Source organism: Anoplolepis gracilipes, chromosome 1, assembly GCF_047496725.1.
Source record: "Anoplolepis gracilipes chromosome 1, ASM4749672v1, whole genome shotgun sequence".
Taxonomy (NCBI): Eukaryota; Metazoa; Arthropoda; class Insecta; order Hymenoptera; family Formicidae; genus Anoplolepis; species Anoplolepis gracilipes.
In genome coordinates this window covers 12,242,990-12,259,243 of record NC_132970.1, presented here as the reverse complement: position 1 = coordinate 12,259,243, position 16,254 = coordinate 12,242,990, and the positions used below count along the sequence as shown (strand labels likewise).

The 16,254-nt window shown below is 28.8% G+C and overlaps 1 protein-coding gene across 5 annotated transcripts in view; it reads right to left on the bottom strand.

Annotated features, from left to right (window-relative positions):
- Nucleotides 1-1,632: 1,632 nt before the first annotated feature.
- Nucleotides 1,633-16,254, bottom strand: part of LOC140668353 (uncharacterized) — a 48,529-nt gene continuing 33,907 nt past the window's right edge. For 3 of the 5 annotated variants that reach the window (XM_072897294.1, XM_072897321.1, XM_072897303.1), the window contains 3 exons: nt 2,945-3,265; nt 2,363-2,491; nt 1,633-2,112 (listed from right to left, as the gene is read on the bottom strand). In XM_072897294.1, coding sequence (XP_072753395.1) covers nt 2,090-2,112; nt 2,363-2,491; nt 2,945-3,265 — 473 coding nt within the window. In that variant the 3' untranslated portion in view covers nt 1,633-2,089. Of the gene's footprint in view, nt 2,113-2,362; nt 2,492-2,944; nt 3,266-3,697; nt 3,812-4,047; nt 4,372-4,801; nt 4,937-5,400; nt 5,710-6,002; nt 6,099-6,354; nt 6,565-16,254 lie in introns of those variants that run through there. The other 2 variants (XM_072897312.1, XM_072897328.1) reach the window with 2 other exon arrangements.

Here is a 16,254-nt window from a genome sequence, read left to right as displayed (position 1 = left end):
TAGTGGCTAAAAGTCTACGGTAAATGACTTGAGAAACTCAATCCATATTTGACATATTGACCAATGTAATTATCATAATTAAATTAATTTAAAATTGAATAAATACATTACACTATCTCTTTACTTAAAAATGCCATTTATTCTTTGAAACTAGTGTTACTACGTTACATTTATTACAATTAATGTATCATGTTAAAACACATACAAACACACAAATTTGAAGAAATGAAAATTTGAATACATATATTTTTTTTAGTAGAACACATAAAAGCATATTTAAAATATTATTGTTATTAAATCTGTGATGGCGAATTTGTATTTAAAAGAAAAAAAAAAATATTTATATATATGTATAGCGTGTTCATTTAAAAAGTTTCCATCTTGCTTATTTTGTGACTGATTAATTTTTGCGAAAACTACAGAAAGATGTCAATTTTGTTTTCGAGGGGAGCGTATAAATACAATGGTGATATGATAAATGCAACGGTTTTACTTTATCGCCATTGCAGGGATAGCTACCTTAAAAAATTTTAAATAGTAATAGGAATCAAGTAGCATATCATTTTAAAGGTCTTTTGATTTTCTTTAAAACCGCGGTTTTTTTTTTAATTTGAGTGAATATTTTTTGAGAAATCGTACTAGAAAGTTTCAGGTATAAGAAAAAAATTTTAGATGCAAAGATACAATTTAGAGTAAATTTACTTATTTTACATGTTATTTTAAACATTCAAAATATTCGCCGTTATTAGCTAAATAACAAAAAAGACGACCTCAAACTCTAAGCGAACATTTTTAAAGATATTTGTTGGAATGGCTCTACATTCCTGTACAATTCTTTGACTCAAATCATTCATATTTAATTAAACCGTTTACTAATAATGTCAATACCATGTCAGTTGCGCGAAAGTCAAAGTAAATAAAAATCAAAAGATATAAAATTAAAGATGTAAAGTATAGGTAGTCGCACGATTTATAAATAATTTTATAAACAAAATAATGTAACATTTTAGTCGATACAAAGAAAATATTAATTTTTTTTTTAAATCCGTAATTCATATTGCTGCAAATATTTATCATATATTATTTACACATGGTCGTTTTTTGAAACTAGCAGAAATACATATATAATTTAAATTATTTTGTAACAAAATAATTATTGTGTTATAAATGATAATAGCGAAAAGAAGATTAAAAACTATTAAAACTTATTTTTGTTATTTCTATTATATAAATATTCTTGTGATTATAATGCTACATGTATCTTTAATATGTAGTTTGTATTATTGTATAACATACATATTATAACATTTTATATAAAACTAATAATTTATTAAATACTTACTTAATTTAAAACTAACAAAATATAAGTCAAATTGCAATCAATTTTTTTTTCAACTTCCAACAAATCGAGCTAATTGAATAATTTTTCATATAAATAGAATAAAACAAGGATTATTCTCAATTTTTTTAAGAGAATTGTTTGAAGGATTTATTAAAAAAATTCTAATATACCACATAGACATCGGAAAAAAAATATATACAAAATATTCCTTTAATGTCTCTCTTTATGTATAATTTCTTTTTATTTGATTAACTGTAATTAGTCATAAAATATAAAATATTATAGTTCTCCAAATTTACTTCCGTAACAATTAAACTGAAAATTAAAATGTTGCATAACGAACTTGTACATTAGAAGTTATTCTCAAATAGCCACTACATTAGATTATCTTCGAAGGCAATTATGCTATACACATTCCGCTGTAAATTTTGAATTTAGTAATATATATAATATTTTTAAATTATTCTATTTTTAACTAAACTTATAATAAAAATATATCGTTTAACAATCGATTAGTAAACATTTTACCATCTGCAAAACTGCAGAAAAATCAATCTTACTCTTTTAGTTTGCATAAGTTTATTTAATTTTTAAAATTACATTATGTAATAAATATAAAGTCAATTATTACTCGTCAGTGTTGCTATTTCGTTCATTTCCTATTTAAATTGCTGGATTATTGGTTGCTGCTTGTTATAGCAATGTCTTCAATATCTGTTTTGAAATCCATACTACATCGAACATTATTTAAGCTTGCATTGGTTCATCATCTGTACAAAATAATTAAAAAAATAAAATCTGTAAAAATAATCTCAGCGTAATATAAATGCTACAATTATTATTATTTTATAGAAATGTGATTTTATAAATTATTAGTTATATTTATATATTTTATACATGTAATAAATGCAAAAAGATTTAATATCTGAATATAATGTTAGATATAAGATTAACTAATTTAAATATTTAAATATATATAATTTATAATATTATTCACATATTTATAGAATAAATTTATACCTTGTTCATCTTCTTTACTTTCTATTATGTTACTTTTCTTTTTGTGGTATACATATAGGTCCTTTATAAGAGTGAATACCCTACTTTCTAATTCCGCGTTATCATTAATTCCTTGGTTTATTTTATCATCTGTACACAGAATTATTAAAAAAATAAATATTAATAAATGTTTAGTATCATAAAACCTTGTTCTACAATCAAATGTATTATATAATTGGATCCTAACGTTATTATTATTAAATCAAAAAATTATTATTATTAAATCACTGATATTCGAATGTCAAAAAGTATTCATATCCGCGAATATTATACATACCTTTTCTTATACATAATTACTGAAACACGATTTTGACAAACTATCAACTATAATTAAATAATATACTGAAAATATTTAGTCATTATATGTGTACATAATATCAGTTTCAATTTGAATTAACTTAAATATTTGTAATACATTTACGATGTACATAAAAATCTAACATCTATTTTTTAATATTTATTGGAGACAAGAGTATATAATTACAAAAATGATACAATTATAAAAATAGTATAATTAAAAAAATATATTTAAAATTATTTTACCTTGTCGGTTTTTTGTAATTTGATGTTCTTTTATTAAGTGATGTTCAAATGAACGTTGTACGATAACTTCAAAAGAGGAATCACATTTCATGCATTTTAATTCTATATTGTTTACAAGTTTGAAATATTTCCATATAATAGCCTTTAATGCACTTTCTTCTATGTTAATATCCAAATGTTCTCGCAAATGTCTATATTGATTTGACAATTTAAAACAAAGGTTATGTTTTTTACCACATTGTTTGCATTGTGCTTTTACTTTTTCTTTATCGTTTTCTATTGTGCAGTGTTCTATCCACCAGGCTTTGCGTATAACATTTCCTTTAATATTATATTAACAATATTGTCAAGAAATCTTTTATAATCCGAATTGCCAACTCTTTACATCTTTGAATATTATTTAAATAAATAATTTTTTTGTACATAATTATTTAAATAATCGATTTCACAAATTATTAATAATATTCAAAAAAAAAAAATAAAATATCCGGATAAAGTTAATTATAATTATTAAATAAATACAAAATAACAATAACATATCATTAATGTTCTAATTTTCCACTCAGCAATATACGTAAAAACAAAATATATATATATATATATATATATATATATATATATTTATATATCTGTTTTGTATGCAGTTACATTGTTGAATAAGAAAATTAACACACATACAACATAGATGTTGTGTTTTGTTTATTGTGCTTTTATGTTAAATATATAAGAATAACTTAACACATATAAATTTACCTTTTTTATCTATCTTATTTTTCATGTTTTGGAACTTACGTTTTATAATATCTTTATAAGATGATATAAGATTTATTCTATCTCTTTCACTATTAATTCCTTGGTTTATTTCATCTGCATATAGAAAAAAAAATAAATGCTAAAATATCTTTAGTGTTATAAAACTTTATTGAGTTAGTATGTCTGTGTGTAATATTAAGTTTAATTAATTTAAATATTTATAATACATATGCTTAAAGTATATATAAAAGTCAAATATCTTTTTTTTAAAAAGTTTATTGTATATAATAGTAAATAATTAAGAAGTATATAATTAAAGAAATTGTACTATATATGAAATTATTTTTTACCTTGTTTGCTTTCAATTTCACTTTTATGTGTTTGTTTGAGGTGTTTTGAAAAATCATATTTGATTCGTGTTGAAATAAGTTTATTACATTTCATACATTGTAGTAGTATATCGTTTTGAAGTTTAAAATATTGGAAAATACTTTTTGATACATTTTTTTGTTTGTATGTTACCGAATGATTGCGCTCAAAATGTCTACGGCACTTCATGTGGCAAAAGTAAATTCCTTTTTTTTTTTCATTTTTACAATATTTACATTCTGCCATATTGTCTACTATTGTGTAATGTTTTATCCACCAATAATTTTTTATCACATTTTCTTCCGCTTTAATATTATATTAACATGGTGTTATTAATAAATCTTTTATAATTTTAATATCCAAGTCTTTATACCTTTGAATATTATTCAAACAAAATAACTTTCTAGAACGCTATGATTTTTAATACTTGATTTTAAAAATTGTTAATTATATTCAAATAATAGATGTAAAAAATTAAAATGCTTGGATAAAGTAAGTTATAATTATCAAATACATACAAAACAACAGTAACGTAACATTAATGTTATAACAGCAACATAACATTAATGTTATAATTTTTCACTCAGAAATATACATAAAAAGATATGTATGTATATTGCAGGTATATTGTTGAATAAAAAAATTAGGAAATAGATATTATGTTTTTGTTGCTTTAATGGGTAAGTATAACTTAAATAATACTTATAACATAATAATACTTATAACATAATTTACCTTCTTTAATTGTTTCTTCTATTATTTGTTTTTTTCTAGCCTCTACTTGTTGGAATTCGTACTTTGTAAAATTTGATATAATATTTTTTATATTTGCTTCCACGTCACCATTTATTTCCTGGCTCTGTTCATCGTCTGCATGTAAAATGATTGAAAAATAAAGGTTAAAATACTTTTAGTTCAATATTAAATCCTATATCTACATTTAATCTCATTATTTAATTTAATCATAAAATTCTTATTATTACACCACTATTAACCGAATATCAGTTTTCAGATCCGGAAATATTATTTATATGAATCTTTTTGTTTGTGATTACTTAAACACGATTTTGACAATCTATCAATTATAATTAAATAATATAATAAAATAATAATTATATTATTATGTTTAAAATATAATAATACTAAAGATATTTAATTATTATATCTGTATATGATATTAGCTTTAATTTAAATTATCTTAAATATCATTATATAACATATTTATAATGTACAATAAAGGTCAAACATCCGTTTTTTAATATCCTTTTGTATATAAAAGTATATGTTTGAAAAAATAGAACAATACATAATATACATAAAATGAATTTCTTTACCTTGTTTGTTTTCAATTTCATTTTTATGAATCTCTTCTAAGTGATATGAAAGACTACTGTTTAATTGAACTTCGAAAGAACATTTACATTCCAAACATTTTATTACATTGCCTTCAGATTCATAATGTTGCAAAATTTTATATGATAAATTTTCATTTATATTAATTTTGTCATGTTCTGTTAGATGTTCTTTTAAATTCGTTACATCAATTGAAACTTTATGTATGAAACTTTCACGTGTGTCTTTACAATATCTGCAATGTGCTTTATCGTTTTCTATTGTGCAATGTTTTATCCACCAAGCTTTTTCTATGAAAGAAATTTTCTTGCGCTTTAATATGATATTAACATAGTGTTATTAAACTAAATCTCTCATAAATAAATTATTTGTATAATTTAATTCTTTATATAAATTAATTATTCATATATATTTAAATCATGGACTATAATTTAAATCAAATTCTTTTGTATACAATTATTGTATTTGAATACATAATTTTGTTACTAATTGTATTCAAATATAATATAATATAGGTATCAATAATTACATTCAAATTATTAAATCCATAAAAATTAAAATTTTAAAGTTGTAGAACTTTTACCTAAAACGTTGTTTTCTGGTGGATTCTTTTTCTCGTCTTTTTCTGATGAGGCATACTTCCTCTTATTGCTTTTTCTTTCCACATCTGCTTCATCTGCTTGCGTATTAATAAAAATATAATATTAACACTATCTATTATACAACTTATGACATCGAACACAAGAATAGAACTGTTTCGTATAATATAAATCAAATTCTTTGTATAGAATTATTATATTTGAATATATAATTTTGTTATTAATTGTATTCAAATATAATATAATAGGTATTATTAATTATAATAGGCATTATTAATTATATTTAAATATATTAAATTCGTAAAAATTAAAATTTCAAATTTTTATAACTTTTACCCGAAACGTTGTTTTCTGGTGGTTTCTTTTTCTCGTCTTCTTTTAAGTTATCTTTTAACTTATATTTTCGTATATACATGTATATTTTTTTTGACATACTTGCTTGCGTGTTAAGAAATATGATATTAACACTATCTATTATACAACTTATGGTATCGAACACAAGAATAGAACTGTTTCGTCGCAACGTATTTGTAGAATAATTTTGTTAGGAAAGGTCACGAAAGGAGATACTATTTTTCAGAAGAACCTAAATATTGATACACAGTTTAAATCTGACTAATGTTTGTTTTGTATCTAATTATTTAACGATCTTTCGAAATTCACGCTATTTACCAACATGAAATAAACTTAAAAATAAAATTAATTGAAGAGTAAAAACTAATATCGGTGCAGCAATTTTGTTATTTATTTTGTCATAGAATACGAACAGAACATTGAACTTATTAGAAATTATGAGTCTTAAAATCAAATCGCATTCTTTTTAAACTTAAGATCTACGAGACTAATATACATATGAATTATTTTAAATTATGTAAAATTAAAATAAAGTATGTTTTATAATATAAACCACATGAGAAAACACTGAATTAAAGTACTGCTACAATTTTATAAAAAAAAATTCCTCGAATTTCACGCTATATATCAAATGACACGTATACATATATTTTATGTATCTCGTAAATTTTGTAGTAAGATTAGTAATTATAAGAGAGACTCAAAATATGTTACAAAATTGTTAGTAGAAGTATTTTGTGATAAAAATAAAATAAAATAAACTTACTAAAGTAAAGTTATCCTGCACATGTTAGAATATACGTACACACTGCTAATTTATTTATAATAAATAAATATTATTTAAATATAATGTATAAAGAGTACTGTGCAGTAATTATTTAATTGAACTAACATGATTATTGTAATTATAATTAATGCATTTTGCTATATTATTTGCGAGTGCAAAACATTGTTGCAAAACCAATTAAATTGTTTGCGTTTTTTTTGTTTTGTAATGTTGATTTTGACATGTTTTTTTATAACTGCTTTTTGTCTATGATAGTTGTATAACTTTTACCACAATAATTGCATTCTGCTGTAATCTCTCTGTTGTAGTTTAATGTGCAATGTTTTATCCACTAGTACATCATATCTGTTGTAACGTACATTAATATTATATTCATATTATGTACTGCAAAACTTATGCTATCGTAAATTAAAAAATAGAACTATTTGATCGAAACGTATTTGTGCAAACTTTGTTGACAATAAAGTAAAAATATCGAAAGAGATATATGATTTTCTGTAGAAATATAAATATTGATACATAGTTTAATTTTTCGTTTTTTTGTATTTTATATTATATTTTGTATCATTGATCATATATATAATATTGACCGATCACTTTAATTAGCTAAAGTTGAAACATGTCGTAATTTCTTATTTGAATTATTTTTGAGATGTCTTTAATTCTTACATCCATTATTTGTAAAAAAAAAACGTACTAATGTAATGCATAGAAAAACGGAAAAACATGTAATAACATGTGCTATTATATATAAATTTATATGATAATCATAATATTATATAAAGGGCGCCGTTCGTATAGCATTTTATCACTTGTCATTTTGTCATGTTTGAAAAACCTCAGCCCTGTCATTGTAAAATATAATCGCCATTTAAAAACTATTAAACCTCGATATTTTGTTTTAGGATTTTGTATTAGGATCTTGAAATGTTTTAAGGAATCTGTCATTAAGAGGAGATGTGGTGATTTTAGGACACTATATATATTTCAAAATTTAAGCTAGATGTCAATATAAAATAAACTAAAAAATAAAATTAATTGAAGAATAAAAAGTAATATCACTGCAGCAATTTTGGTTTTTATTTTGTTATTAGTAGGATATGAATAAATCTCTCACAGTTGCCGTTTAAGCCATCTTTAAATTTGTTGCACCACATGCTTCTTTTTGGCTTAAAACATTCTGGTCATAAATATTTAATCATCTAAGGATGAATTTTACATTATGATTCACACCTTCTGCTTATAAAAATCTGATAATTATGCGTACCTCGAACTTGGAATAATTTTCGATTACACCAGTAATTTTATTTGCTTGCTAAACTTTAATCAGTGAAAACAACGCTTGCACGGCTATTAGTTTTCTCCTCCCTGTAACAATACATGACCGTGACTTTGAAGCTACTCGTAGAGATATACATATAATCTGCTTACATCTATATTATTGAATCTCGTATAATATTATTAGAAATTTTGATAAATATTTTTTAATAGCTCTTTATTTTATTCCGTATCTTTAAATGCATAAATAAAATGACGTTATCCACATGGCAATTCATTAATTATATCGGGAACAATTATAATTGTCAAGTTGAGACGTAACAAGATCTGAGACGCAAGCATAATTATGGCTATCAGATTCGGAGCTAATAGCTCTGCATCACCCCAAGCGCGGGGTATTGTTGCCATCTCCCTCGTTGCCGCCGGGCTCTCTACGTAATTACCATTACCCACAAACCGATAGCTACCGTGCTTATCATATTCTGCGGCAATAACAGCGTTGGTACAGCTATCACGCTGTGATTGCATTCGATTCGAGATGTTGCCCTGCGTGATCAGAAACAGTTCCAAAAAAGAACCGAATAAGAAATGTCTGTGTGTATCTAGGAAGAAAAGAAAGTTTCAATGAAATCCCACAATAAGTGTCAATGTGTGTTATTCTGATGTTTACAAAAAAATGTTACAACCTATTAACTATTAAATATTCTTTACCGATTTATTATTTTAATTAAAAAAATATATATTTTTACACACATTATCACAACAAGGTAATTAAAGAATATATACCTAAGTTAAAAAATAATGTAAAAATTAATTTCAAGTCAAAAGCTGTAACACAAAGATGAAAAAAAAGATAAATAATAAACAATTGAAAATAAAAAAAATCAGATTAATGCTCGTCATATTTTACTTGAGACGAGAGTCATATTAATAAATTTTCTGCTTACTTTCATAGCATCATCACTTTATTACCCGTATCTATATAACCGCATCGCGTATTTACTTCTCGCTTAATATTCTATGCTTTCATGAGACGGGAGACCGCTTTACGACCGCCGCGAAGTACCGTATAATGCAGTTTTAAGCCACGACTTGTAAGCTCCGGAGACCAATGATAAACCGCCAACAATAATAACGCTTACACGATGTGGCTGAATGCACACTGGAAAATGCATTACGAGATCCCATGCGTGTTACCTAGATCGAAATAAAAAGATATTGCGTGTATATGTAATTGCATCATTAACTTAAATCTCGTTAATTACGTGTACTTTGCACTCTTGCATTGTTTCCAAAAAAGGTATCTATACTATTAGTTGATTTATCTTATATATTTTTCGATTATTATTATTGTTTAATAATTATTCTAAAATTTATAAAAATAATTCTCTATCTACATTCTATACGGTAACGTCACCTTTCTTTTGCTTAAAAAATACGTGTTTCTTCCCATCTTAATTGAAACGACAACATTGCTGTATATTATTAGAAACATAGCATATTTTAAATTTCAGAAGATATATATGTATATATTTTATTGGTTTCTTTCCAGAGCGTCAACACGCAAATTATAATTCTCCGAGAAACATTAAGTATGAAGAAGATTGGTTTTTTAAGGAAATTTATAATCCGCCGGATGGTACGTTTAACGTTCGCTCGTGTCTCGACAAATACCAAGAGAAAAGATTCTCACGGTAGAGAGATACGGTAAACAAAAGACCTGAGAAAGAAGGGAGAATGAGAAAACACTTCTCGCGACGGAAGACTGAGCGAGAGTAAGGAGGAAAAAATTAATTTCGAATAGTCTTCGTCGCGCTGCGTCAGACAAGGCACTGATTTGATCTACTCTTTGAGCGAAGAAACGTGCAAAGAAGCGCATGAATATACTCGAAGATCCTACGATGATATATGCAAAGAATCTAATAAGACCTTTGTAAGTCTCCTAACACGAAAGCAATGTATCTCATTGTTTTAGTTATAAATCAATATTTCGTCAAAGTAACTTGCACGTGATTCTGTATATTTCTTTAATTTGTTTTATTTATCTTCTTATATTTTATATACTAATTCAATCAAAAAATAACAAAATGTATAAAATAAGTTAACAGTGTGTATAAAAATATATTGTAAAATAAATAAATAATTTAAATATATTATATATGTAAAATAAATATATGAACTAATAATATGTGAATACATATATTCATATATACATATATACATACTGTTAATTGATTTATTTTATATATGTAGCTTTTATTTTTGGAAATAAAGAGCGCAAAGTACGAGCATTCTAGAAAAAAGGAAATAATGAAAAGAAAAGAAAAGATTTAATTAAAAGCAGGTCTTATCACGCAATTAACATGTATGTTTCATCAACGTTTACCGGATTTTCCTGGACATCTTATGTTTTCGTTTCAATCGGCGTTCATCCCTCGATTTCGTCTTTTTCGCGCTTTTATCCTTTTTCTCCTTTAAGATACAAAGCGAGTCCATGTCTTCGCTCTTCTTTTGATGCTCTATCTCTTTCTCATTTACATTCTCCCTTGCATGGGAACCAAACGTGAATTCTTGTCACGAGCACGTGCGCGCGCCGCAACACGGCTCGCCGGAAATGACGTAATAATTAATGGACTCGTATCAATTAGCGGATGCCTACATTCCCGACCGGTCGTCAGTTTTAAATCGGTTCACGCGGCGCTGCAAATTTCTCTGTTTCTCTCACCTCCTCCCTTTCTTCTTCCCTTCCAGCCTCCCACACTTCTCTCGCGTACGAACCGCGCCTATTAATTACGAAAAGGTCCATCAATTTGACACATTAACGTATCGCCGGTGCAGATGTCGCACTAACGTTAAATCGCGCCGCCATATGTGACGAAAAATGTATGCCTTGTACGCGGTCGAGCGATCGTTTTTAAAATTCCTCGAGCGATCGTTCCGCGTTAATAACGCGTGACGTCAGAATATTAAGTCACCGAGGTGCGACCTCGATAACTTTATAATTTCGAACGCGAACTTCAAGCGCAATTATCTTAAAATTTTTAGTAATGTTGTAGTTATGTTCTTTAAATCTCTTGGTATAGTTATAATACATATATTGTATATCACGATTATAATTCACGTGGCACGAGATCGAGTGACAAAACAACGTGCCAAAAACTAGAAGGTGGAAGAGCAAAAGCAAAGCCTAACGCAGCCCCCGCAGCTGGCACGTGAAAGCGAAACCATTATTTATAGGGTTTACGAGATCTGGTCCACCGCAAAAGACAACGGGCATTGCGCCTTTGTGGAGGCTATGGCTCGCACAAATCGAGGGTGTTGCCAAGTGGAAACTGAGAAGACGTTACTGTTTACTACATCCGCCGAAAGACCCTTCCCCTTTCCCCCAGAGGATATGTTTGCTTATATTGACCCCCGGTCGCATTCTCTGGTCGCATCATCCTCCGTTCCTTGAACAATGAGTATACCAAATGTACCTATATATATGTATATATATATATACCGAGCACACCTCCTGGGAAGTTAACGACGTCCTGCTTAGGATAATGCGAGCATCAGGGAGCACTGCGGCTCGTAATGAAGGTACACGGACTTTGACCGCGTGCCTTCATTAATGTCATGGGAATGGAAAAGTACTTCTTATATAATTTGATGCATCATGATCATCTTTACGTCAGTTAAACATTACATTGATAAAATCGCACAATTATTATTTCTTTTTAGAATAAAAGATTTTTAATTTATTAAATATATTATCTTCGATAATAAAAGATTTTTATTTTTTCAAAATTATATTTTCTGTACATCTTTTATATTTATTAAATTAAATTTTAAATTATTTCAGCGGTCTATGTTATAACAATTTAATATATTTTTATTTACTTAATAATTATGCGTATCTATATTATAAAAATAAAAATAGATGAAAAATTCAATGAGATGTTTCTGATTTTCAACGATGAAAATAGAATAGCAAACGCTTGTTTCAGTCACAATTTGACGTAAATTCCCGGATAATCAATTTGCGGAAATAAAATTCGAGCGACCATTGTTTGCCGAATCTTACGCACAAAAAGACCATCATCTTCATGCTTTTGCCGCACTCCTTACAAGGATGCGTCTATTTGTACTGTTACCTTTCTGTTGGACCCTTCGAGATAGAAACCCTTCTCCGTTTGACGTATCTCGTTTAAGCTCGAAATCCGCTTGTTTATACAAACTAAGGTGCACCGACGGTGAGAGGAATGGAAATAGCGACAGGGAGGAAACGTAAGAGAAGACAAACGCTAGGGAAAAATTTTTCTATAGACGCCTGCTCCATACAATTTCATCCCTAACCGACAAACTTTTCTTTTTAGACCGACAAGCTTCTTATTGTGAGAGACAATTCCAACAACTGCCGTTCTTTCCCAACCTGCATGCTCGCCTCTTGCTTTTTTTTCTTTCTCTTTCCTCGTAGCTTGCACTTTATCCAGCTTTCGTCCCGGCTTCTTAGTTTCCTTTTTCACACTTTTTTCCGTGTGTGATCTACGAGCGAAGCCGTCCTAGACTTTGGTGTCTCACTCTCGCTTTTCGTAAAATCGACCCTCATAAATCATAAAAATTTGGCGAAAATAACTCCTTCCATCGTATTTATTCTAACTGCATATATATATTTTATAACAATTTTATTGTATAAAAATAACTGTTTTATTATACATAGATTGATGTACAATTCTTTCTCTAGTAGGAAAAATTATCAAGCAATTTTAGATGTATGTGTGCATTACTCAATCCACTCTGTATTTGCAAATTGCATACGAAAAAAAAGTATGCATTCGCGAGGACGCTGCGAGCGAAAGGCTTAAAGCTTAGCTTTTTGCTTTGCCTCTCTCACGTTAGATTACCATTGAAGCTTTCCGATGAGTCCGCGATCGTTCAGCATGCACTGACCTGTGCGTCAGGTTTGTTTTACGAGACATTCACAAGTGCATAACAGTTGATTTGCATTTATATTAGTGCTCGTCGAAGCGTGAGTCTTAGACCATTGTTCATTTCAACCCTGTCAATTTGAACGGTACCCGGTGACCCCGATCGAGAGCGCTGGAGAGTTCGCCCTCCCCTCTTCCTCTCTAAAAACTTTAAACTCTCTGGAGACTGTGTTTAATCGCACGGAATGAGCGCTGGAAGGTATGAAGATGCAACGTCCAATCCGCGGGGATTAAGAGTCGATCGTTCAACACGCGATAGGGCGCACGTATTAATACGCCAGCTGATGCACAACGATCCACGTGACGCTTTCTGCGTCTCATAGATAATTCGATCTGGTGGAATAATAAATGAGACGAACAAACGATCCATGAAATAGGCTCAGTCTGGTGAGCGACTGGTGGCTCTTGACGCGAAACGAGTTTAATCTCCTCCAAAGGAAAATTGGCGTCAGATTTTCTCTCTTTTCCCACGAGTACACTAGTATGTTTTATAAAACTAAGCACAATACAATTAAATATTAATAAAATAGTGTAATTAAAAATCAGGAGAAGACATGTTTTCTTTTTTTTTATAATTAAGTAATAATGAAAACATTAATACTGTTTATTTTAATAAACGAAAAAGAGATTGTGATAAAAATAAATTGCGAAGAAATGGTGGTATTTGTATCTTCGAGAAATATTTGAGACTGATTGGTCGATCTAATTATCGGAACGATTATCCTTGCACATGCATTCGTTGTTTCTCGTCTGCGAAATGAAACTCGGTAAATGCCAAACGTAATTGCAACTATTTCCGCCGGAAACTTTCGCGTGCAAAGTTTCCAGCGAGCGTGGAAGAAATTTCCTTCGTTTTTACAAGCTGACAAAATATTTCAACAATTAAGTAGCTTTAGTAGAGTTGAATAAATTATCTTAGAATCTTATACGCTAAAAATATTCGCCAAAAAGAAATTGAAACGTAGTTTTATTCAATTTTATTCAAGCTTTAATTTTCTTTGAAACAAAAAGAAAAAGATAAAGTGGTAAAATATCTTAAAATTTCCTGTATATATTATCATACTATCAGTAAATATTGCGCACATTTCGCAAAGTCCTCTCACTGCTTACAAATTAAGGGCGCATGAAAATGATCTTTCTTCCACGTTTATCGAATCACGACATACGAGACGGCCCATTAATTACTGTCACGAGGATACAATCGCGTCGAGCTCACGGTGGAAATGGGATAGCATTTTTCCACCGGCTTATCCGACATCAGGAATTCGTCACGAATAAAGCTAGACGATTTAATTCAGCGGCCGAGCTGAGGTTTCTACGATTAGCAAACGCGGTCGCGCGATATTACATTATATGTACCTATAATACGTACGTATACATTTGAGCGAACACTGCCATACGGTCGCACACTATACAAAGTCTTTTTCGTCGCGCAGATGGGAAGGAAAAATCCTATCCACCCGTATGAATATTCAGTTGCGATAAATAAAATTATGCGGGCGCTCTCGATTCATGCTACCAAGGCTCTTTGTATGCAAGGTGTTGGGTCGACGCGGAAATAGGCGCGATAAAATTAGCGTGTCCTCGATTACAGGTAAACTAGGAAATGCGGAAAAAACTTTGGGTAACATCATGTGCGACCTGAATCTATGGTTCGCGTTCGTTAAATAATATTATTACTTTCGCAAATAAATGACAAATAAAATAATTAACGTTAGATATGAGTAAACCGTAGATAAGAGTGCACTGAAAACTACTTTTATTTACATAGATAAGAGCGGAATAATCATTTTTATGCCGATAAATCTTCCGCGTTTTTTTGCTACAATACATCTACCTGCAATATGCAAATACTTCGATAATTTTCTAGCAATTTACTTAATTTAATTTTTTTCCACACACATTTTTTATTGCAATCAAATATCTTTCTTCTCGAATCATTATTTTACGCTACGATTGTCGGGCCAACGTGCGAGATGATTTAATGCCGAGCGTGTTAAAAGGATATTCAAGAAGTCGACGAAGTCATTTGACGACGCGAGCAGATATTAATTTAGGTAGCATAAGTGAGGTACATACCGCGAGCTAGGTGCTACGTAATATTTAAGCTGAGTGCTTCAGGCTGCGTTTCGCTTTTATGTATGTACGAGAGGGATGTACAGCCTGCTAAGCTTGTCCACGGCCGACCCCTCCCCTCTCTCCGTCCTCCGCCCCTGCCGTAACCGCCTGAATTAATCACGGCGCTCTGCGAAAATAATTATTGCTCGTCCCTCGCCTCACGTGTACGGCGCAATAATTAACGTTTACACGTCGCATCGCTCTTTTAAGCGTTCAAGGCGCGTTGCTTCCGGAGAGAGTTAACGAACGAGCCTGCGCTGTATATATTCAGTTATCTCTGATTTTGGTAAAATGTAATCTATGTTGTTGCAAAATTTGCTGCCTGTTGCTTTAAAAATAACTATTTCTTTATTACATTAATAGATTTAAATTAATGTGACGTATTCATTATATTTCGTAATATCTTTAAAAGGAATGAGGATTGAAAGAAAATTATAAAAGTGATTCTTTATCGTTACTCAAAAAGTAACAATCATTATATTATTCGTCTTTTATTTTATTATTGCAAGTTATGTATAATACATACTCGCACGTAAATAAAATTTAAAATTTTTGGAATATTTTGTTATATTAAAATATATCAAACGCGATATAATTTCGATATTGGTATCACTATTAATATATAGTTTATAATAATTTTGATAATAATTTAAATCTTAATATTTTAATTATAAGAAAACATTGTAAACAATTTTTTTTTTCTTTAAAATCTTCAAATTTTGAAAGTGT